At 35.9% G+C, this 26,563-nt stretch overlaps 1 protein-coding gene across 2 annotated transcripts in view; it reads left to right on the forward strand.

The window, feature by feature from the left end:
* The window catches only part of palm1a (paralemmin 1a), a 74,777-nt gene that overhangs the window by 9,551 nt on the left and 38,663 nt on the right, over positions 1–26,563 (forward strand). For both annotated transcript variants that reach the window (XM_073826157.1, XM_073826158.1), the window contains exons 2-3: positions 12,218–12,263; positions 16,357–16,437. In XM_073826157.1, coding sequence (XP_073682258.1) covers positions 12,218–12,263; positions 16,357–16,437 — 127 coding nt within the window. The remainder of the gene's footprint in view (positions 1–12,217; positions 12,264–16,356; positions 16,438–26,563) is intronic.

Raw genomic sequence — 26,563 nt, forward strand, 5'->3', positions numbered from 1 at the left:
ACATGATTACACAGAGAGCCAAACAAGACACGCATTTGAGTGGAAAATGTATACAAATTGCAAATTTTTTTAAAGAAAACAACTGATTGTTTCGCTAGATAAGACCCTTCTTCTTCGACTGGGAGCCTTTTGAAGCTGCATTTAAACTGCATTTTGGACGTTCAAACTCGGGGCACTATAGAAGTCCACTATATGGAGAACATTCCTGAAATGTTTTCCTCAAAAAACATAATTTCTTTACGACTGAAGAAAGAAAGACACAAACATCTTGGATGACAAGGGGGTGAGTAAATTATCTGTAAATTTTTGTTTTGGAAGTGAACTTCTCCTTTATTCGTCAGAATAATCGACTGATTACTTAATTACTAAAACAATAGTTAGTGACAGCCCTATTCTTCACAATATCTTCTGATGTGTTCTACAGAATAAAGAAAGTTATACAGGTTTGGAACAACATGAGGGTGAGTAAATAATGAGAGAATTTAAATTTTTGGATGAGCATTTCCTAATATCAGTGCAAAACACACAGTTTAGTCTCTGGCCTCACAGAGTAGCACCAGCAGAATCTGACCTCTCATCTCCCGCTGCTCAGCTGTGTGTGTGACCCTATAACCAGACTTCATTACTGTTCTGTGATGAGCCCATAGGCATTTGCAGCCCTGCACATGGGTTAAACTTACACTATAAATCAGAGTCAGTCTGTAAAGTCTGAGTTCAGGCTAAGCATGTCATTTCTTTGGCAGTGATAGGCTGAATTGTCTTTGGAAATCTTTAGACAGTAGATGTGACAACTCTGTGGGAATAGATCTGATGATTTCAAAACCTGTGAAAGCCTGGAGGCCTCCGTCCTCCTCCTCTCCTCCATAAGCAGCACTAGTAAAGGTTAAACTAATAATCTCTGGGCATTGAAGTAGTTAGCCTTGACATTTAAGTGAGTTTTACTGAGTTATGGTTATTAGTTTTGTAGGGTCATTATAGGAGCATGGCTCATTAGGCCGATTCTGCTGATGGGATGCAGACTGACTTCATTGTGTTGTTCATTTGATTGAACATTTGTGTGTTGATAAAACATTTATTATACTGTGGCATTCATTTGTTTGGTTGACATTAACTCTCACATCCTTGGCCAATTCTCAGGAAATTATGTCATCTGTTTTGCCATGAATTGTTACTTCACTCAAAAAAATGCTGGGTTAAAAACAATATGGACAAACCCAGCGATTGGTTTGTTTTGACCCAGCGGTTAGGTTAAATGTTTGACCTAGCCTTTTGGGTAGTTTTGTTTAACTCAACCATTGCTTTAAATTACTATATTTCTTGCTTAAAATGATCCCAAAATAGATTGGTAATTAAAATTAATTTATATGTTCAATAAATGAACATTTATTAAAGGAGTAGTACTGTAGATATTGTACTCACCCCCTTGTCATCCAAGATGTTCATGTCTTTCTTTCTTCATTCGTAAAGAAATGGTGTTTTTTGAGGAAAACATTTCAGGATTTCTCTCCATATAATGGACTTCTATGGTGCTTCCAAAATGCAGTTCAAAGGGCTCTAAATGATCCCAACTGAGGATGAAGGGTCTTATCTAGCGAAACGATCAGTTATTTTCAAAAAAACATTTGCAACTTATATACTTTTTTTTACTTTTTTTTATCTCAAACGCTAGTTTTGCCGAGCTAGACAAGACAAGCATTTGAGGTTAAAAACTATATAAATTGTATTTTTTTTAGAAAATAACTGATCGTTTTGCTAGATAAGACCCTTCTTTTCTCGGCTGTGATCGTTTAGAGCCCTTTAAAGCTGCATTTTGGAAGTTCAATCTCGGGGGCACCATAGAAGTCAGAGAAATCCTGAAATGTTTTACTCAAAAAACATAATTTCCTTACGACTGAAGAATGAAAGAACCAAGATGAATAAAGAAGATGGATGACAAGGAGGTGGGTACATTATCTGTAAATTTTTGTTCTGAAAGTGAACTACTTCTTTAATAATTTGAGTAAAGTATAGTAATTTTTAAACTAGATTTGAGTTAAATAAAACTACCTAGAAAGTCGGGTTAAACATTTAAACATTAAACATTTAAAATTTTTTAGTGTTATATAATTAAATGGACACTGAACTTAGTTGTTCTATTTAATTGAAAGTATAAAATTATGTAATGATATTTCCTAGTTAAGTCTATTATTAGTCATTTTTGTACTTTAATCTTTAAATCTGTAAAGTTTATCTAAAAAAGTCAAAAGTAACCGAATTAAAAGTAAAATGTAATGAGTAACATGAGGGATTTTTTTTTTCAATTAAAAAGTGTAATATAATAAAGACATACTACCATAATTTTGTTATCTTTTCAGATTGTAGTCAATTATAATAAAAAAAGAAAATTATACATTTCAGAATTACTTTAACAGGGTTGAAATAATGTACTGTAGCATTTTATGGTTACTAACAATAATTAATTATTAGTAGTTTGCAAGGTTACCACAAACAGTGATTGCGGTTGAGTTATTGTTTCCAAAATCTAAAACTAAGTACTGCGTTAAGGGTATGAATACTTATGCAATGTACTTATTTAAGGTTTTTTTATTTTTAATATATTTACGGGGTGACATTTCTGTTTTTGCTTTGTCATTATGGTGTATGGAGTGTAGATTGATGTGCAATATAATAAAATGTGGAAAAAAAAAAACAAAGGGGTATGAATACTTTCGCAAGGAACTGTATATACAGTATATTATCAGTTTATCAGTAACAGAATAAATGAAACAGTAAATAATGAATAAAAAATATTAATAATAATAATAATAAAGCTACATTTTCCTGGACAAATGACACTGTTTTCCTAAGAATAAGCTTTTTAATATTTTTTTGTGTTGATCAGATTTGAAGGACGACTAACAGGAAATTGCATCCATTTTCTAAGTACAACACAAATGAGTGCTTTGGTGACTTGAAATGTGTCTTGAATAGTCCTCTTGATGTCTCTATGTTTGCGGGTCACTCCCGCAGCAGTCATGGGGTCTCAAAGCTGCTCTTTGTGCTTCCTGCTTTTTTCACTGCAGGAGGACGCTTGTTCATCCACACGACCTCAAAACATCCCTGCCCTCAGCTGAGAGACATGAAATGATCTAACTGCCGAATCTGTTAGAAGAATGTATTCAGCCCGTGTTGGCCGAGACGAGGTGCTGCTTTATTGAGTGGAAAAACATCTGTTTTAGTTCTCTGGCATGTCGGATGTGATTTCTTTAGGGTGAAAGAGATGCCCTGAATTCCTTCTTCTCTCTAGACTGTTTTCGAACAAGTGGTGCATGTCAAAAGCAACTTAATTTGTGAAATATGTGATTAATTTAGCATCTAAAAAAACTGAAATACCTGAGGAACAGTAATGTCCTTTTATGGCCCTAGTCCTTTCAGAATCATCATATTATTGCGGCCAAGAGAATAAAATACAGATGTGGAAACATTTGTGGATTTGTATGACCTGAACCTGTTACTTAGTGTTTCGGCGGATGATTTAGAGCAACGTTGTTGCAGCAAATCAGCATATTAAAATGATTTCTGAAGGATCCTGTGACTCTGAAGACTGGAGCTATGATGCTGAAATAAATCACAGGAATAAATTACTTTTGAATACATATTCAAATAGAAGACTGATCCTTTAAATTGTAATAAAATTGAACAATATTGTAGTTTTTTTCTGTTTTTGATCAAATAAATGCAGGCTTGGTGAGCAAAAGATTTTTGTAAATTTTTGTAATTTTTGTGTAAAGAAAGAATATATAGCGTATTTTTCTTCCAATATTTTGAGCATCGCGAACAGTGATGGAACAGTATTTTCTTCATAGAGGTGCATTTCTGCCACTAGATAAAAAATAAAAAAAGTTAATTGTAATTTTTTATCTCACATTTCCGATTTATTTTTTTCTTAAAATTGTGTGATGCAAAATCACAATTATGACTTTTTCTCAGAATTGTGAGATATAAACTCGGAATTCTGAGAAATAAACCTGGAATTCTGAGAAATAAACTCGGAATTCTGAGAAATAAACTTGGAATTCTGAGAAATAAACTCACAATTCTGAGAAATAAATTCTGAATTCTGAGAAATAAACTCACAATTCTGAGAAATAAACTGAATTCTGAGAAATAAACTCACAATTCTGAGAAATAAGCTCTGAATTCTGAGAAATAAACTTGGAATTCTGAGAAATAAACTTGGAATTCTGAGAAATAAACTTGGAATTCTGAGAAATAAACTGAATTCTGAGAAATAAACTCGGAATTCTGAGAAATAAACTCGGAATTCTGAGAAATAAACTCGGAACTCTGAGAAATAAACTTGGAATTCTGAGAAATACTCTTGAAATTCTGAGAAATAAACTCACAATTCTAAGAAATAAACAATTCTGAGAAATAAACACAATTCTGAGAAATAAACTCGGAATTCTGAGAAATAAACTCTGAATTCTGAGAAATAAACTCACAATTCTGAGAAATAAACTCGGAATTCTGAGAAATAAACTCGAAATTCTGAGAAATAAACTCGGAATACTTAGAAATAAACTCGGAATTCTGAGAAATAAACTCACAATTCTGAGAAATAAACTCGGAATTCTGAGAAATAAACTTGAAATTCTGAGAAATAAACTCGGAATACTTAGAAATAAACTCGGAATTCTGAGAAATAAACTCACAATTCTGAGAAATAAACTCGGAATTCTGAGAAATAAACTCGGAATTCTGAGAAATAAACTCGGAATACTTAGAAATAAACTCGGAATTCTGAGAAATAAACTCGGAATACTTAGAAATAAACTCGGAATACTTAGAAATAAACTCACAATTCTGAGAAATAAACTTGAAATTCTGAGAAATAAACTCGGAATACTTAGAAATAAACTCGGAATTCTGAGAAATAAACTCGGAATACTTAGAAATAAACTCGGAATACTTAGAAATAAACTCACAATTCTGAGAAATAAACTCAGAATACTTAGAAATAAACTCACAATTCTGAGAAATAAACTCGGAATTCTGAGAAATAAACTCACAATTCTGAGAAATAAACTTGAAATTCTGAGAAATAAACTCGGAATTCTGAGAAATAAACTCACAATTCTGAGAAATAAACTCACAATTCTGAGAAATAAACTCGGAATACTTAGAAATAAACTCGGAATTCTGAGAACTAAACTCACAATTCTGAGAAATAAACTCGGAATACTTAGAAATAAACTCGGAATTCTGAGAAATAAACACAATTCTGAGAAATAAACTCGGAATACTTAGAAATAAACTCGGAATTCTGAGAAATAAACTCAATTCTGAGAAATAAACTTGAAATTCTGAGAAATAAACTCGGAATACTTAGAAATAAAGTCGGAATTCTGAGAAATAAACTCACAATTCTGAGAAATAAATGCATATCAGCACATTAAAATGATTTCTGAAGGATCATGTGACTGAAGACTGGAGCTATGATGCTGAAAATTCAGCTTTGCATCACAGGAATAAATTACTTTTGAATACATATTCAAATAGATTTGAAACTGATCCTTTAAATTGTAATAAAATTGCACAATATTGCTGTTTTTACTGGTTTTGATCAAATAAATGCAGCCTTGGTGAGCAAAAGACTTTTTTTAAAAAAAAGTTCACAGTAATACATTGAAGGGAACTGACAGACACTAAAAGTGATTGCAAAAACAAATTATTAAATTAAAATTAAGTGAAGTTATATAGTTTATTTTGATCAGTAACAACTATTTTGCTTGTAGTGTGACTTACTGAAAAGAGCAACTTGACTGAATAGCTTCGCAGTTTTCGTAGTTTCCCTATCACAAGCTCTTACATAACATTACGAGACAACTTGGACGTGCTGTTGACAGCTATTAAAGTGTTAAGCTAGTAAAGGAAATCTAATCGGCTGGCGTATGGGGCGCGCTGACCGGACCCGCTCTGAGATCATGCTGTTGTTTTTGCTAGTTGTGCCTGATAAGCATGTGACGGGAGGAAAATTAGCCAGACATATGACCCTCATTTTGCAGACGACTGAGCCTACACAGAATCTGCAGCTGTATATAGATTTACAAAACTAGAGAAAATAAGAACAAATTGTGTCATTTTATGCCTGACAATGCTGACCTACTAACCCTGAACGTAGAACTGTGGAAGATTCTCACTAAGCTCAATTTCTAGGGAAGGGTTTATTTGTGTGAAGCATTTTTATGTTCGTGAAGCTAACAAACTGCGTCTCCTTTTTAATTTTGACATTGTAAGCAACGTGACTAATGTCCACTGATATGGCTATAGCAGTATTACGGCGGCACATTAATCAAAATAAAACTGAAATTGTGATACGACTTAGTGTGATTATCAGATCATAATCAGAATGTAAAATAAAATTATTATATTAGCTTATATAATCTATTTTTACAGCTAAATATTACAATAGTAAAATGTCTTAAAGGGATAGTTCACCCAAAAATGAAATGTACCCCATGATTTACTCATCCTCAAGCCATCCTAGGTGTATATGACTTTATTCTTTCAGACAAATACATTTGGAGTTATATTAAAAAATGCCCTTGCCCTTCTAAGACTTATAATGCAATAAATGGAGGTTGAGAATTTGAAACAAAATAAAGCGCATCCATCCATCATAAAAAGTGCTCCACATGGTTCTTTCTTTTACTTCTTCTGGCCTTTTAGATTTTGTTTAAGCAAGTGTAAAGAAATAATATATTGCCCATTTTTCTTCCAATATTTTGAGCTTCGCAAACAGTGATCTTAATCTGTCTGGAACAGTATTTTCTATTTTCTGCATAGAATTGCATTTCTGCCACTGAATTAAAAAAAAAAGAAGTTAATTGTAACTTTTTATCTCACAACTCCGATTTTTTTTTTCTTAGAATTGTGTGATGCAAAATCACAATTATGACTTTTTCTTAGAATTGTGAGATATAAACTCGGAATTCTGAGAAATAAACTCCCAGTTCTGAGAAAAAAAATGTATAAACTCACAAATCCAACTTTATAACACGCAATTGTGAACATATCAATCTTTTTTCTTCTTAAAATTGACTTTATAACTCGTAGTTGTGAGTTTATATTACAATTTTGAGAAAAAAATTATGAAATATAAACTCAGAAAAGTCAGAATTATGAGAAAAAAGTCTGAATATTACATAAAAACTCTCATTTGCGAGAAAACAAATCATAATTGTGAGTTTTAATCTTGGAAATCTGACTATTTTATGTCTATAGTTTATATCACACAATTCTGAGAAAAAAAGTTTGTAACTTTATAACTCAGAAAAAAAGTCAGAATTATGAGATAAATTTTTTTTCGACTTTAAAACTCGCAACTGGGAGTTTATATCATGCAATTCTGTGAAAAAAAGTCAGAATTGTGACTTTATATCTCGTAATTCTGACTTTTTTTTTACCTCGCAATAGTGAGTTAAAATAAAAAATGGTAAGTTTATATCTTTGTGAGATAAAAAGTCACAAAAACATTTCTTTTTTTTATTCAGTGGCAGAAACGGGCTTCCATAAAGTGCGGATGTACATACAATGTTAGTAAGAAATTTGTTTCACAGTGTAGACAGCTTCATTGGAGTTTTTTAAATGGTGCTTAAACTAACACTAGACTGATGTCAGTGATCATGTTCTCTGATAATGACAATATAAATGGTCTTTTCTCTCTTTCTAAATATATATTTTTTCGCTATTTGAATAATGTTTTAATTAAATTGTAATCACAAATTATTTATAACTCGCAATTGGTAATTTATATCATGCAATTCTGAGAATTGTGAGTTTATCTCTCACAATTCTGACTTTATACCTCACAATTAGAAGTTTATATCTCACAATTTCGACTTTATAACTCCCAATTGGGAATTTATATTACACAATTCTGTGGCGGAAATGGGCTTTCATAAAGTGCACGTACGTACGATGTAGTAAGAAATTCATTTCACAGTATTGACAGCTTCATTGGAGTTGTTTAAAAGGTGCCTAAACTAACACTAACTAATGGAATTATGAGATATAAACTCGCATTTGTAAGAAAAAAAAAGTCAGAACTTGTGACTTTATATCTTGCAATTCTGACTTTATAACTTGCAATTTTGCATTTATATCACATGATTGTGCTTTACAACTCACAATTGGGAATTTATATCACGCAATTCTGAGGAAAAAAGTCAGAATCGTGACTTTATATCTTGTAATTCTGACTTTATAACTTGCAATTGTAAGTTTATATCACACAATTGTGACTTTATAACTCGCAATTGGGAATTAAATCACAATTCTAAGAAAAAAGTCAAATTTGTGAGTTTATATCACGCAATTCTGACTTTATAACTCAATTGTAAGTTTATATCACGCAATTCTGAGGAAAAAAGTCAGAATCGTGACTTTATATCTTGCAATTCTGACTTTATAACTCCCAATTGGGAATTTATATCACAATTTTGGGAAAAAAAAGTCAGAATGACTTTTATACCTTGCACTTAGGAGGTTATATTACAATTTTGACTTTATAACTCGCAAGGAAAAACGAATTTCAGAATCAGAATGGCAAGTTTATATCTTTATGAGATAAAAAGTTACTTTTTTATTTAGTGGTGGTAACGGACTTCCATAAAGTGAAGATGTATGCACAATGTAGCAAGACATTCATTTCACGGCATGGACAGCTTCACTAGAGTTTATTAAAGGTGCTTAAACTAATACTTTGATAATGATTATGTAAATGGTCTTTTCTCTCTTTCTGAATATATTTTTTCGCTATTTGAATGATGTTTTAATTCAATTGTAATCACAAATTCAGTTTGCCTACAAAGACGGGTTTACGATGTGCTTAGTCATTAGATGGCACTAACATTTGGCTACTTTTAGCTTTGGTTCACCCTCAAGGAGCAACATTTCTGTTATCTGCCAATCTGGAATGATCAAAAAATTGGCATGATGCAACACTAGTTTGCTTGGAGTGCAGTATCTTTATTAAATGTAATGGGTATTTGTTAGTTTTGTAAGTATGATTTTTTGGATGTGGAGGTGAATTCTGCTGACTAAGCATCTCTGACCCATGCCGAAGTCAAGCAGACCTGCATCTAAAGTCACGTGCACACATAAAAATAAGATTTAGATGATAATACACTTCAGATTCAGAAGTTATGGTTTCAGCTTTGTAATATCAGCTTTAAACATCATTCAAACAGGTATATGTCCTTCCATAAGGACGTTTGCATAATCACATAGTGTTGGTGTACAGTGTGCCAGGTTCAGCATCATGCACTGGCTGCGCTCTCAGCTGCTGTGTCACCCGTTCAGTTTCTCTGACAGGCTGTTTGTACAGGTGTTGTGTTTTACTCGTGTTGGGGGATGGGAATGTGAGTTCAGCCTTCACGTTCTTCTTTTCCCTGACGGCATCTCACCTCAGCTTTCAAGGGGCCGCCTTCAGCAGACGGGGCCATCAGCAGGGGTCCATCTTAATGTCTGGAAGACTTTTTGCGAATGAACAAGGAAATGTGTGTGTGTGGACAAGAATTGAGGGAATGAGTTGAATGAGGATGTTCCTGATTGGAAAACAAACTTAATTTGTCATTAGGGAGAACTTAATGCTGGCGTCTGTGTCTCCCGCTTGGGCCACAGAGGATGTGGTCAACGTTGAACACGGTGCTTCAGCCATTTTTTGCTCTTCTTGGAATCCGTTGCACAAACCTTACGAGGAATTTTTGCAGTTTCACTCCAAAGCTGAATATTTTCTTCTCTTGCTCAATCACACTCAGCAGGAATCAAATCTCAGAGTCGTTTCTCAAAAAATTCCCTTCTTGCTTTGTGGGAAAGCACCAGTTTAACCTGCATCTTGGCAGTCATTGTTATTTTCGAGACCTTTAACAGATTTCATTTGTGCTGTTCTGTAGGTCTCAGAGGTCATATTTCTTGACTATTCCAGATTTTCACTAACAAAACAGAAGTTTCACTTTGAATAGAAGCCTATCTAGTAATTATATTTTTATCTATCTATGTATGTATGTATCTATCTATCTATCTATAGAAATATACTGTTTTGGGTTGTCCGCACACTCGTATTGAATAGAAATCTATCTAGTAATTATATTATATTATATCTATCTATCTATGTCTATACTGTTATAGGTTGTAAAAATGTAAGCTTAAAAAAGTAAAAAAAAAAAAAGTAAAATAAACAAATAAATAAATTTTTTTTTTTTAAACTAATAAAATGACTAAATTACTAAAATTAAATATGTATCTATCTATCTATACTGTTATAGGTTGTAAAAATGTAAGCTTTAAACAGTAAAACAGTAAAAAAGCCTGCACACTCAAATTAAATAGAAATGTATCTAGTAATTATATTTTCAGAATCTATCTATCTATCTATCTATCTATCTATCTATCTATCTATCTATCTATCTATCTATCTCTCTATCTATCTATCTATCTATCTATCTATCTATCTATCTATCTATCTATCTATCTATCTATCTATCTATCTATCTATCTATCTATCTATCTACATAAACACACACACACACACACACACACACACACACACATGTTGGGTTTACATGTTTTATGGGGACATTCCATAGGCGTAATGGTTTTTATACTGTACAAACCGTACTTTCTATCGCCCTACACCTACCCTACACCTAAACCTAGCCCTCACAGGAGATTGTGCATACTTTTACTTCATCAAAAAAACTCATTGTGCATGATTTATAAGCCTGTTTCCTCATGGGGACCTGAGAAATGTCCCCACAAGGTCAAAATCTACTGGTATTCCTATCCTTGTGGGGACATTTGGTCCCCACAACGTGATGAATACCAGGTACACACATACACACACACACACACACACACACACACACACACACACACACACACACACACACACACACACACACACTGTTATGGGTTTAAAAAATTAAGTTTAAAGTACTAAAATAACTAAGTTCAAAAAATGAAACAAATAAATAAATAAAAAATAATTATAAAATGTTTAAAAATCTAATAATAATTAATTACTAAAACTGTAACTAAAATTAAAGTGAAAATAGAAAATCAATCTATCTATACTGTTATGGGTTAAAAAAATGTAAGTTTGTAGTACTAAAAAAACTAAGTAAAACAGAAAAAAATAAAACAAACAAATAAATAAAAATCAATAAAAACATTAATAAAACTAATAAATATGACTAAATTACTAAACCGTTATCTATCATTTTTAAAAAGAATAATACAAATTTCTAAATTACTAAAACTTTATTTTGATGAAAGTGAAAGCAGAAGATACTTAACGAAAATAATTTTCATCTGCACTATGAAATTACAGCTCCAAAAATTTTTTATTTTTTCCAAGCAGTGCAACGTTTTGACCAGGTCTTTATCAAGTGCACCAAAAACAGAAAATATTACAATAAAATCTAATTGAAGACTATAAAATTAAAACAGTGAATCTAAAATATACACACACATATATGTGACCCTGAACCACAAAACCAGCCAAAAGGGTCCATTTATTTTAAATTGAGATTTAAAATATCATCATCATCTAAAAGCTGAATAAATAAACTTTCCATTGATGTATGGTTTGTTAGGAAAGCACAATATTTGGCCAAGATACAGCTTTTTAAAAATCTGCAATCTGAGGGTGCAAAAAAAATCTAAATATTGAGAAGATCGCCTTTAAAGTTCAAATGAAGTTCTTAGCAATTCATATTACTAATCAAAAATTAGCTTCTGATATATTGCTACAAATACACCCATGCTACTTAAGACTTAAGTTTTTGTGGTCCGAGGTCACATATCATAATTAAAAGAGCTGATGCTCAGTCATAGTCATAATGTGATGTTAATGTGAGGTTTAGCCTATATATATATATATATGTTTAATAATAAATAATAAGAATAAGATTCCATGATTCTTAATTAACACTTCAAAGTCAGGGCTCTATAAAATTTTCCCACTGGTAATTACAACATTGTGCGGGTGTGATCGTCTCTTGTTTACGATACGCCGACGTGAAGCCAGCAACTGTGTAATTTTACACTCACTCCTCTTACTTCACCGAAATAGCTAAAAGAGTCCAGATGCCAGAACAGGAAGCAAATCTGTCCTCTGTTTGCGACCATTGTTGTATCGACCAGCCTAATATATATTCTCTCTCTTTTTCAGGATGTCAGAATCAGTCTCACAGCAGGAGCGGCTCCAGGCTATTGCAGTAAGTCAGATTCTCACACCACATGTTCCCCTGGCGGACCTAATAAACCCACCTACTGAACCCATTTCACAAATCTGAAACTGGGTCAGAGATTTTACATCTTGAAAATGGCCGATTTGTCAGCAAATCTAAAATTCCCTTAAGCAATGGTTCAAGACCATTTATTTTATTTAATCATTGATTTAAGTGCAAATGTGGTATACGCTGATCTGCGTATAAAATGTAATAAATATTTATATTTTTATTTATCACATTTATTTATTTATAAAATGTAAAAATACATTTCAAATAAATTTTAGTTTGTTTGTTTTTGATATTTGTATTTTTATCTGTCAACAAAAACACTGTATGTACTGTAGTATGTACACTAACATAGCAACATATGTAAGCCATTTTGACTAAATTTTGATTATTTGTGCATCCTAATCCCAAAATATAAAAAAAGCCCTTTCTAACTGACCACTGCTAATAAACACCCCTGATAAATTGGAAATATTGTACTGTTTTATTACCAAGAAATCAGAGGGCTCTAACATACTCAGTTCAGTCTATTAATCCAAGCACCTTTTTTAGCCCTCACACACACATATTTGCACATTTCACACAATCACACGTGCCCTCCCTGCTGGCTGGGATCTTGGCCTCACTGATTGATGAACATATTGTTCTCAGCTCATTTTCTCTCACATATGAAGAGTGTTAACACTCATTATAACTCATGCTTTGGTCTGAGAGTAATGGCGTAGGTTTCAACAAAATATGTAACCCCTCAGAAAACCTTTTTTAGCCAACCTTCAACACTGTTACTACACTGTTAAAAGAAATACATTCCAATATTGAGTTACTTCTTAAAAAAGTAACTAATTACGGATGGAATTATGGAAAGTAATGCGCTACGTTACTTTTGCAGTACTTTTAAAATCTGGGCAGGGCTTGCTTGTTTGGTTGTGGATAAAGTTCAGATTGGGGTGAGGTGATTTGAACTTAGGGCTCTCACAGCCTGGGGGAAAAAGCTGTTGAGTAGTCTGGCAGAGCGGGCTCTAATGCTCCGGTACCGCCTTCCTGATGGCAAGAGCTGGAAGAGACTGTGGAAAGGATGGGTGGGATCTTTCACGATACTGGTGGTTTTACTGGAGCATCGTGCAAGAAAAATGTCCAGAATGGAGGGGAGAGGGGCACCGATGATCTTTGCAGCTGTGTTCACCATCCGCTGGAGGGTCTTGCGGTCAGCAGCACTGCAGTTTCCATACCAAACAGTGATGCAGCTGGTCAGCACGCTTTCAATGGTTCCCCTGTAGAATGGTGGTGAGGATGGGTGGAGGGAGGCTTGCCCTTTTCAGTCGGCGCAGAAAGTGTAGACGCTGTTGTGCCCTCTTGGATAGTGATATGGTGTTGGTGGACCAGGTGAGATCCTCTGTGATGTGTACCCCCAGGAATTTAGTGCTGCTGACTCTCTCCACAGTTGAGCTGTTGATGGTCAGTGGGGGGTGGTTAACGGAGTTTCTCCTGAAGTCCATCTCAACCTCCTTTGTCTTTTCCACATTCAGGGAGAGGTTGTTAGTGCCACACCATTCAGCCAGCTGTGCCACCTCCTCTCTGTAGTGCGTTTCATCATTGTTGCTGATGAGACCTACCGCCGTCGTGTCATCAGTGAACTTGATGATGTGGTTGGAGCTGAACTTGGCAGTGCAGTCATGTGTCAGGAGCGTGAAGAGCAGTGGACTGAGCACACAGCCTTGTGGGGCACCTGTGCTCAGTGTGGTAGTGCTCGAGGTATTGTGGACACACACTGACTGAGGTCTAGCAGTTAAAAAGTCCAGGATCCAGTTGCAGAGGGAGGTGTTAAGGCCCAGCAGGTTTAGTTTATTTATGAGCTGTTGTGGGATTATGGTGTTGAATGCTGAGCTGAAGTCGATGAACAGCATTCTAACATAGGAGTCTTTATTTTCTAGGTGGGTAAGAGCCAGATGGAGAGTGGAGGAAATTGCATCGTCCGTAGAGCGGTTTGGACGGTATGCAAACTGGAGTGGGTCGAGTGTGTTGGGGAGGCTGGTTTTGATGTTGTGCATGACTAACCTCTCAAAGCATTTCATCATGATTGGAGTAAATGCTATGGGACGGTAGTCATTTAGACAGGACACAGGTGATTTCTTTGGTACCGGTATGACTGTTGTGGATTTAAGACAGGTGGGGATGACTGCTTGGCTCAGCGAGGTGTTGAAGATATCCGTTAGGACATCCGTCAGCTGTGCAGCACAGTCTTTCAGTACACGACCAGGTATGTTGCCAGGACCCGCAGCCTTGCGTGGGTTAATCCTAGATAGGGTCTTCTTTACGTCGACTGGAGACAGACAGAGTACCTGGTCGTTTTAAGGTATGGGCAGTTTTTGTGCAGGTGTGTCATTCTGCATTTCAAACCGTGAGTAGAATTGGTTGAGTGCATCTGGGAGGGATGTGTCATCATCACAGGCCTGTGGCAGGGGCTTGTAGTCAGTGATGGTCTGGATGGCTTGCCACAGGCTCCGTGTGTCTCTGCTGTTCGTGAAGTGATTATTAATTTTTTGAGAATATGACTGTTTCGCCTTCTTGATGCCACTGGACAGATTGGCTCTTGCTGTTTTGAGGGCTGCTTTATCCCCTGATCTGAATGCTTCATCTCTGGTCTTTAGCAGCCCACGAACCTCTGCTGTCATCCACGGCTTCTGGTTTGCACGTGTGGTGATGGTCTTGGTGACTGTCACATCATCAATACACTTTTTGATGTAAGCAGTCACAGTTTCAGTGTACTCATGCAGGTCTGTGTTGTTGTTGTAGGTGGCTGCCTCTCTGAACATGTTCCAGTCTGTGCATTGAAAGCAGTGCTATTCCTGTAGTGCAGGAATAGCATCGTCTGCCCATACTGTTATCTGTTTTTGAACCGGTTTGGTGAGTTTGAGAAGTGGTCTGTATGCTGGGATTAGCATAACAAAGATATGGTCAGAAAAACCGAGGTAAGGGCGGGGTTCAGCTTTGTAAGCGTTTTTCTCAGTTGTATATACAATGTCAAGTGTGTTGTTTCCCCTTGTTGCAAAGTTCACGTGTTGGTAGAACTTTAGCAAAACTGTCTTTAAGTTTGCATGATTAAAGTCACCGGCTATTATGAAAAAGCCGTCCGGGTTATTTGTTTGTTGCTCGCTGATGGCGCTGTAAAGCTCGTGAAGCGCGTCCATAGTGTTTGCACACGGCGGAATGTAAACAGCGACAATAACAATGGCCGTGAACTCCCGCGGCAGATAGAACAGCCGACACTTCACAAACATAAACTCCACCAGCGACGAACAGTGTTTTGTCACTACAGCAGCATAGTTACACCACTCTTTGTTAACGTACACACACAAGCCTCCTCCGCGAGTCTTACCAGACAGTGCTGTATCTCTGTCCAGTCGGTAGCAGGTTAGCCCATGCAGCTGAATGGCGGAGTCCGGTATGTTGTCGTTTAGCCATGTTTCAGTGAAAACCAACACACAACAATCCCTTGTCTCACGCTGTGTAGTCCGACTAAGTTGAATTAAATCCAGTTTGTTTTCCAGAGAGCGAACGTTTGAGAGCATAAGTGATGGGATCGCTGGTCTAGTGGGGTTAGCCCTCAGCCTAGCTCGTATGCCTCCGTGCTTGCTGTGCTTCTGTCCCCTCTCACAGCGCCGGCGCCGCCACTTTGTGCGGGTTGCGTTAGTAGGCGAAGCCGCGGTCTCGAGGTTCGGACTTTGCAGCAGACAGAGGCTCTTCAGCATCTCAGTAGCCGTCGGCGAAAGCTGGTGTTTGTACACATTGCCGATTTCCAAAAGTCTCTGGCGATCATAGACGTGTTTCCGAGTGTTTAACTGTTGATTTTGCGATACGGAGAGACTCTCTAAAGTCGAGGAGACGAGACTAACAGACATAAAAACACCATTTTTAGGACCCGCAGTAGCCGCCGCATCCAATCGCGCCGCCATCTTGGTTGTCGTAATACAGAAAAGAAGTATGGCTGTTTGTGTTTGCATGCATTTAGTGTAATAGAACATGTTAGTGCTTTGGATGTGTATTAACTCAGTGTTAATATCTTTATTCACAGGAAAAGAGGAAAAGACAGACAGAAATTGAGAATAAGAAAAGACAACTAGAGGATGACCGACGGCAGCTTCAGCACCTCAAGGTAAAAATATTTGATGTGACTGCAGTTTATAATTCTCTGTAAAACTAACAAAGGCCTTACCACAGTGTACTACAGCTTCATTACTCCAAACACAAACAATAATGGATTTAATGGTGAACTATTATGAACTATTGTGTCTGTGAAGTTTCAGCTAAAAATACCCCACAGATCATTTATTATTTCATTTTAAAAATGTTTATTTTGAGTAGAAGCAGAAACACAAAATACAGTTTTCTAAATGCACACATCTGAAGCACACTTACAGAAAGTGTCTGTCACACAGCATCTGAGTACTAATATAAGTTCTCTTTCATGTCTTATTGCGCTTAAACTGTCAAACACACACAAGTTTATGTTAAAAACAAACATGAGTTACAAAAGCGGTTATGTCTGTGAAAGTAAACAGCTGGGAAAGAAAGGGCATGATTATATTAGATCTGTGTGGCAGCAGCGTAATATATCGTAAATAAATCAATAAATCCACTGCTCTCTTGTCTTCTCTGAGGCTGGGACTCTAAATAGTGTTTTGTGCTCATCTGTGCAGCCAACGACAGAACAGTTAGCATGCTTTGCTCAAACTTTTGCTGGATGGCGGCACCATAGGTGGAAAGGTGCAAATTAAGGGGAAGTAATATTGTAATACATCTAACCGGCTTGTTTTTTCACAAGTTTACAGAGAAAGGCTAGCCAAAACAAAGTGACTGAATTGTTCTTTTTGACATTTTCTGGGTTGGTAGATGCAGCAGCCACCTGATTATAGCACTTAAACATGCGAAAAGTCAGATTTTAATTTTTCACCTTTATTATTTCTGAACTGTAACAATCATTCTAACCAAGAATTTGACTACAGTTTAATATCTGTCTTTTATTAAAGCCCATTTCCACAACATAAAAAAAACCTTGCTTTAGTAATTTGGAAAATAAGAATTATGACATAATAAGTCATAATTATGAGATAAAAGTCAAAATTATGACCTACTAAGTCATAGTTAAGAGCTAAAACGTCATAGTTATGACATTCAAAATCTGAAATTATGAGATACTGAGTCATAATTTTGACATTAATTTTTTTTATTTTTTTTATTTAAATTTTTTATTTTTTATTTGATTATAGTCAAAATTCTGGCCTTCTAAGTCAGTTAGGAGATACAAAAGTCATAATTAAGAGATAAAAGTTGAAGTTATGACATAAAAACTCAAAATAAAAAAAGTCAAAATTAGACATTTCAGTCAATTAACATTTCGTAATTTTGACTTTTTATCTCATAATTATGAGTGTAATTAATATGTAGTTATGACATTATTTTGACTTTTATGTCAATTTAAATTTTTTATCTCACAATTATGACTTTTATGTCATCATTTTGATTTTTTATGTCAGAAATATGAGTTAGTATCTCATAATTTGACTTAATTTTTTCATATCATTGATTTAAAGGGGTCATCGGATGCAAAACTCACTTTTACATGTTGTTTGAACATTAATGTGAACAGAACATTAATGTTTGTTTACACAACCACCCTACAATGATAAAAATCCACCCAGTGGTATTTTTTTAATCTTTAAAAGTAAGATCCCCTTTTTAAAATCAGGTCATTCTTAGCTTCTTGTCATTGTGACGACACACAGACAGAGGGCACTCCCACGACAGTAGATTGACACGAGCGCCTTACCTTTAGACCTGCCCTCACCGAGCTGAAACAGTCTGAATACGATTGCCATTGTGTCGACTCAGGTGCAGAGGAAGACTCTAATTGAGCGATTGAGGTGTTCTGTTGTTGGATGTAATAATGAACATAGCAGTAGTCATTTACTCCCGACATCTGAGCCGCTTAAGAGGCAGAGGACAACGTTACTTTCGTTTTTAAAAGGAAAGCACCTATCCCGATCTACATATGCAGCTATGTTCGTGTGAATCATTCGTGATGCAGCTTCACCCACAGCAGAAGTGATTATACGTTTTTTTATGCATCTTTGCAAATGGCCTTTATTAATAATGTGTTTGTTGGCAAGTTTCGCCGATAAACGCAGCTAAATGCAGCTAAACGCAGCTAAACGCAGCTAAAGTAAACATTGCAGCTCGTAATCCCTCAGCAGAGAGGGGCGGGGCGAGCAGAGCTCATTTGCATTTAAAGGGCCCATGCGATAAAATGAGCTGATATTTTGCAGAGCTGATTTTGACAAGGTAAAAGGTTGTTTTTTTTACACTACTATTGTGAATTTTTAACCAAAGTATATTAGAGACTTTTCATTAAGACCCTAGTCACGCCCACGGAACGTTGGCTAAATGTCTGATGCATATGATACACGTAACTGGAAACACTTCAGGAATGTTGAAGTCCTCATCTGATTAGTTGAATTTGACCGGATTTCCGGAAGACGCAAGTGTCGCGTTTATTTTCGGTCCGCCGGGAAACAAAGCGCAGACTGATTTACTCGGCGTTTTGCTAAAATGTGCTTATGCAGACGCCATTGTTGTTATACACATTTGCTTGTTCTCCCTCTTCTTCGTTATCTTTCAATGCTGGTTGTTTCAATGACTGATTGTTGCACGCCATTCTGTTGTTGTGGGGGCATTTCCACGCACAGAAACGTGACGCTGAAAGAAACGAACTGTGATTGGTTGTTTGACATGTCGATCAAACGGCCTTATGGGCGGGCCTTGGCCAATGAAAGCTGCCATGAGTTCCAGACCTTCAGCCCTCAGTCTGAAGGTCTGGCTACGCGAGACTATTAAGACCCTAAAGAATCATATGAACTTGTGAAAAATGGGCATCCGATGACCCCAGTGCCGGCCTGTAGCTTTGTGGGGCCCGAGGCAAGATAATGCAAATGGGCCTCACTAGTCTAAAAAACTGTCAGAGTAATGAGTGAAGAACACATAAAATGACTATTTCAATATTTAAGTGTGACTGTGTATTAATTGTTACATATTCAACAAACATACAGGTGCTGGTCCTATAATTAGAATATCTTCAAAAAGTTGATTTATTTCACTAATTTCATTCAAGAAGTGAAACTTGCATAATGTATACATTCATTCCACACAGACTGGTATATTTCAAGTGTTTATTTCTTTTAATTTTGATGATTATAACTGACAACTAATGAAAACCCCAAATTCAGTATCTCAGAAAATTAGAATATTACTTAAGATCAATACAAAGAAAGGATTTTTAGAAATCTTGGCCAACTGAAAAGTATGAGCATGTACAGCACTCAATACTTAGTTGGGGCTCCTTTTGCCTGAATTACTGCAGCAATGTGGCGTGGCATGGAGTCGATCAGTCTGTGGCACTGCTCAGGTGTTATGAGAGCCAAGGTTGCTCTGATAGTGGCCTTCAGCTCTTCTGCATTGTTGGGTCTTCCTCTTCACAATTACCCATAGATTTTCTATGGGGATAAGGTCAGGTGAGTTTGCTGGCCAATTAAGAACAAGGATACCATGGTCTTTAAAACAAGGTACTGGTAGCTTTGGCACTGTATGCAGATGCCAAGTCCTGTTGGAAAATGAAATCTGCATCTCCATAAAGTTGGTCAGCAGCAGGAAGCATGAAGTGCTCTAAAACGTCCTGGTATACAGCTGCGTTGACCTTGGACCTCAGAAAACACAGTGGACCAACACCAGCAGATGACATGGCACCCCAAACCATCACTGACTGTGGAAACTTTACACTGGACCTCAAGCAACATGGATTCTGTGCCTCTCCTCTTTTCCTCCAGACTCTGGGACCCTGATTTCCAAAGGAAATGCAAAATTTACTTTCATCAGAGAACATAACTTTGGACCACTCAGCAGCAGTCCAGTCCTTTTTGTCTTTAGCCCAGGCGAGACGCTTCTGACGCTGTCTGTTGGTCAAGAGTGGCTTGACACAAGGAATGCGACAGCTGAAACCCATGTCTGGCATACGTCTGTGCGTAGTGGTTCTTGAAGCACTGACTCCAGCTGCAGTCCACTCTTTGTGAATTTCCCCCACATTTTTGAATGGATTTTGTTTCACAATTCTCTCCAGGGTGCGGTTATCACTATTGCTTGTATATTTTTTCTACCACATCTTTTCCTTCCCTTCGCCTCTCTGTTAATGTGCTTGGACACAGAGCTCTGTGAACAGCCAGCCTCTTTTGCAATGACCTTTTGTGTCTTGCACTCCTTGTGCAAGGTGTCAATGGTCGTCTTTTGGACAACTGTCAAATCAGCAGTCTTCCCCATGATTGTGTAGCCTACAGAACTAGACTGAGAGACCATTTAAAGGCCTTTGCAGTTGTTTTGGGTTAATTAGCTGATTAGAGTGTGACTAATTTTCTGAGATACTGAATTGGGGTTTTCATTAGTTGTCAGTTATAATCATCAAAATTAAAATAAATAAACACTTGAAATATATCAGTCTGTGTGGAATGAATGTATACATTATGCAAGTTTCACTTCTTGAATGGAATTAGTGAAATAAATCAACTTTTTGAAGATATTCTAATTATATGACCAGCACCTGTATGTAAAATGTTTAATAATAAAAAAAATAGAAGTGCAAGTGAACTTGAGTAAACAGATACAAGAAAGTAAAAAAGTCAAATAAATAAAATATAAATTAAGTATACACAAAAACTAAATAAAATAAACAGATCATAGACAAAATAAACATATTGTGCTTATTTTTAAGGATTGATTGATGATCACAAAAAAAACTTTATTGCATTAGACATTGGATCTGGGTCTGTAATTATACGTAACATGCTAAATGTGTTTCAATTTGTCCTTGTATGACAAGTCTGTCTTTGATTATGGGCATTATTACATGTAAAGTACTACAGCAATAAATATTATGTAGCAGTCAAAACATCCCTTTTTACAGCTCTGGAAAGATATCGTTTGGATTCCATTTCTAACTTCATTTCATTCTTTCATTTCAAATAATTTAAAAATAGCATTAATGTGTAACAAGACAATTCGAGATAGGTAAATTCCAAAATCTAAACCATAACAACAAAATCTGTACTGTTACAAAATAATTTAAGATTAAATTATAAAGAACACTGAGTTTGTTGTGCCTGTTTGTAGGGCTGCACAATTTAGCCACAGTGATGTTTTTAACATGAATAATTAAACTATAAATGTTTAGAAAGGTATAAGTATTTATTATAAAATAATTTCTTATTAAAATCTTACTTTTTGTCAGAAAATCTCGCATTCACTAAGAGGAAAATATACTCTTATAAAAGTATTATAATTCCTATTATTATTTTTTATTTTATTTTTTTAACGAAAAAATAAGGTGTTGTGAGCATTAGTGAGTGCACACGTGTCATATAATGTTTCATTCATACAAGAAATCCCTAATGTGGACAAAGATGCTTTCGCGACGATGTTAGAGACGATGTAACTGGTGAAATATGGTTTTTCAAGCCATATTCGGTATTTTTATATGACTAGATGCAACGCAATGCTAATCAACAGCCTTTATCACTTTATAGAATACACTATATTAAATAATGATTTTGCCTTATTCTGTGATGTGAAACCACGTCAGATCACAAAAGAAAGTTATTTCAAACAATCGACTTTTGTTATTAAATGAAGAGATAATCTCTTTAGACAGCAGGTTTGTAAACAGATTTAAACCCATGCCATAATCCATGCACGCGTTCTATTGAGGTAAATTTGAATGCACAGACTGATTTTTTTCATACGTTTGACACATACGCCTCACTGTGCAGCTTGAAGTTGCGTTGCGCACACCGATCGGTGTATGACTGCAAGAAAGTTTTGAAAGCTTGGAGAGACGTCTGCGCTCTATACAGTAGCTCTGGTTTTAAACACGGATCTTACTGCGCAGCACTGCTTAAATTCGAACGCACCTAAAAATCCAAATGACAACCTCGCGACCGCGGGGCCCACCCCTTAAGCCGGGGCCCTAGGCGACCGCCTGTATCGCCTGTTGGACGGGCCGGCACTGGATGACCCCTTTAAAGGACATTAGATGCTCATTTTCCACAAGTTGGTCTGATTCTTTACAGTCTTCATGAAATGCAATATACTTAAAATGTTAAAATTCCTCAGTGATCGTGTAAAACAACATCTTTTAACCTTGTCAAAAACAGCTCTGTTCACAGCGACCCGTTTTGGTGCATGCCTCTTTAAATGATAATGAGCTGCTGCTCACCCTGCCCCCTCTTTTGTTTTTTGTGTATTCGGTGGTGCATTACCATAAAAAACAAAATTCCACTGCACCCTCAGTGAATCTGATGTCAGGAGATAATGAAGGCTCTTATGTTCACTTTTGCATCCAACTACAAAACACCTGCATTGCTTGTGAGACATTGTTGTCGCTACAGCAAATGGTGATGGGACCGTCTGGATACAATTTTGTATCCAGTGTCCTCTTTAACAAAGCATGTTGTTTTTGTTTTGTTTTGTGGCACAAAAAGTACTTCCATATTTTTTTATTTCACTATTCCCAAGTATTTATGAATATGAGTCGCCAACCTTTTTCAGGCTTAGGACCCTTTCACAGAGGGATGGAGCAGGTTGTAAACTGAGTGTTGTATTTTAAGCTTGCCTGATGATAACCTTTTGGCAGTGGGCCTGTGAATATCAGTGTTGAGCAGACCACACCGATTTGGTGCAGTCTGGGCCAAGAACACCCTGTCAGATGCAGGAAGGAGAATCTGCCATGGGGGGTGATGAGACATCCTGTTTATGTGAAGAGGGAAATGCTTCACTCTTCTAAATATATGGTGTATTGTCTCTGTGGCCCTTAGGTCAGGTGTACATGATTGCAAACTGCTGGAGGTCTTTTTCGCATTTCTGTTTATGCTGTAGATTAGAATAGACATTTTAATGTGTCTGGGTATGCTTAAAATAGCAGGCTAGCATACTACTCGATTAATCAAAATTTGCATTTGTGGTGAGGTAAAAGCTGCGATTTGGATGAGTTTGGAGTAAAAACACGTTATTAAATGTGGTATTTTGTTGGCCAAGAAGTTCATAAATGTTTCTCGTGTTTGGAAAGATGTGTGATGCATGTTACTTTTTCAAATGCATGTTATAAGTAACTCAAAATCGCCGTGCTTTCAGATGGAGCAGCATTTACTACACAGAACCATACTTCACTGACATGCTGCTCATAACGGCTTTTATAATCGTAGACCGATTTTATCGATTTCATAATTGCGCTATACCAGATGATTTAATAGCGATTTCAACCCAATTTTGATTAATCGTACAGTCCTACCCTGGAACTATCAAAAAACTGTATCCCACAATGCAGTGCCCTGGAATTGACCCTTCCATTTCCAGTGTTGTTAACTAAAATGATAATAATTCAATAATTTAAGACTTTTTTTCTTATAATTGTGAGACATGAGAATTGCGAGATATAAACTCACAATTGTGAGTTATAAAGTCAGAATTGCATGATATAAACTCACAAATTCTGACTTTTTTCTCTGTATTGTGTGATTTAAGCTTACAATTCCGACTTAAATTTTCTCAGAATTGCATGATATAAACTTGCAGTTCCAATTTTTTTTTCCTCAAAATTGCATGATATAAACCTGCAATTCCGACTTTTTTTCTCAGAATTGTATGATTTAAATTTGCAATTCCGACTTAAATTTTCTCAGAATTGCATGATATAAACTTGCAGTTCCAATTTTTTTTCCTCAGAATTGCATGATATAAAACTGCAATTCTGACTTTTTTTTCTCAGAATTGTATGATTTAAATTTGCAATTCCGACTTAAATTTTCTCCGAATTGCATGATATACACTCGCAATTCCGACTTTTTTTTCTCAGAATTACAGAATATAAACTTGCAATTCCAACTTTTTTCACAGAATTGCATGATATAAACCTGCAATTCCAACTTTTTTTTCTCAGAATTGTATGATTTAAATTTGCAATTCCGACTTAAATTTTCTCAGAATTGCATGATATAAACCTGCAATTCCGACTTTTTTTCTCAGTATTGTATGATTTAAATTTGCAATTCCGACTTAAATTTTCTCCTAATTGCATGATATAAACTTACAGTTCCAAATTTTTTCCTCAGAATTGCATGATATAAACCTGCAATTCCGACTTTTTTTTCTCAGAATTGTATGATTTAAATTTGCTATTCCGACTTAAATTTTCTCCGAATTGCATGATATACACTCGCAATTCCGACTTTTTTTTCTCAGAATTACAGAATATAAACTTGCAATTCTGATGTTTCCCTCAGAATTGCAGAATATAAACTTACAATTCCAACTTTTTTCTCAGAATTGCAGGATATAAACTCACAAGTCCATCTTTTTTCTCAGAATTGCATTATATAAACTTGCAATTCCGACTTTTTCTCAGAACTGCATGATATGAACTTGCAATTCCGACTTTTTCTCAGAACTGCATAATATTAAACTCACAATTCTGACTTTTTTTTAATTTATCAGAATTGCAAGATATAAACTTGCAGTTTCCAACTTTTTTTCTCAGAATTGCATTATATAAACTTGCAATTTCGACTTTTCTTTCTCAGAAATGCAGGATATCAACTCGGAGTTCCGACTTTTTCTCAGAATTGCATAATATGAACTCGCAATTCCAACTTTTTTTTCTCAGAATTGCAGTATATAAACTTGTATGATATGAATTCACAATTCCGACTTTTCCCTCAGAATTGCAGGATATAAACTCGCAATTCCCACTTTTTTTCTCAGAATTACATAATATAAACACGCAAGTCTGACTTTTTTTTTTTTTTAAATTGCATGATATAAACTCGCAATTCCCACTTTTTTACTCAGAATTGCATGATTTAAACTTGCAATTCCCACTTTTTTCTCGGAATTCATCAGAAGTAAATAAACATAAAGCTACTATTTAAAACCCTCCCCAAAATGAATAAAAATTACAGAACCAAATAACAAAAGTACTAAAATGAACAACTGATAAACAATTGATGCTTTTTCAATGCTGTCATCTGCTACAATAATATAATGTCTTTGCTTTCTTTTCATTTGGAACCTGCAGATACGAATATATGATAAATTGTGATTTATTTCAAATATTTAATCACAATATTTTGTATTTACTTTGATAACCATTTTTATTTATTATTGACAGCCTTGTGTTGTGAAAGTTGGCTGTGTTTTCTCTATGTGTGTTTTTGAGGCTTCCCAACTTTCGATCAGCTGTGGCTGAGAGACTTTGCTGCGCTGGCCAGAGATAAGATCCAAAAACTCTCCTCATTAGCAGTTTCTATGGAGCTCCCATTCAGAGTCAGCAAAATGCAGAGGGAGAGAAAGAGAGCGAGATGAATGGCCAGTGAATAGTGGGCCGCAGGTCGCTAAAGTACGGAGGGGCCTCTGAGAGTCCTGAAAACACATGCTCTCTGATATATGAGCAGGCTTTTGTCAATCTAAGATAAGTCTCATAGTGTTCTGCCCCAATATAGAACAATTCCAACCACTTGAGGTCCGAAGCTGTGCGGTTTTAGGCATCTGGCCAAGTTGTGCTGAAGCCCGTGTGTCTGTATGAAGTATATTAGGTATCATACTTATTCTTTGTCAGTATTTTGGCTCCAAAGCTTCCCTTGTTTTGATTGGCTCATCGGTTACCCCAGACTGATTAAAGGATGTCTGACGTCCCGGGGCGATCAGTACAGGATGTTAATGATGCGGGTGGATAGGTGTGGTTAGATTAGTGGGTTGGGTTAACGCAGGTCACATGACACATGATCGAGAGTGGTAAGCTCTTACAGGCCAGCAGAAGTCTTTGTTTTAAACTGTTGCGCAAAAAGCTGGATCCATTTTACTTTGGAAAACAATGGCTCAGCCACTGGAAGCACATGAGAGCCTGTGTGCTTTGTTTTGTGATTTTGATTGCGTCGTGTCAGTAAAGATGTGTGTATGTGTGTGTGTGGTCAGTATACGCTCTCCTACAGTAGGTCTCTAGGGAGTGGGAGGTGGCAGCTCAGGCAAAAATGAAAACAGATGAAAAAAACCCCCAAAGAAACAAAGATGTGAGGTGCAGAATAAAAGATTTATGTCATTTAAAATATGGTTTTATTGTAATATTTTATGTTTTAATTTAAATTTTAAAGTATTATTAATTCTATTGAGTTTTTGTTATTTTTATTTAGTTT

The sequence above is a fragment of the Garra rufa genome, chromosome 20, assembly GCF_049309525.1.
Source record: "Garra rufa chromosome 20, GarRuf1.0, whole genome shotgun sequence".
Classification (NCBI taxonomy): domain Eukaryota; kingdom Metazoa; phylum Chordata; class Actinopteri; order Cypriniformes; family Cyprinidae; genus Garra; species Garra rufa.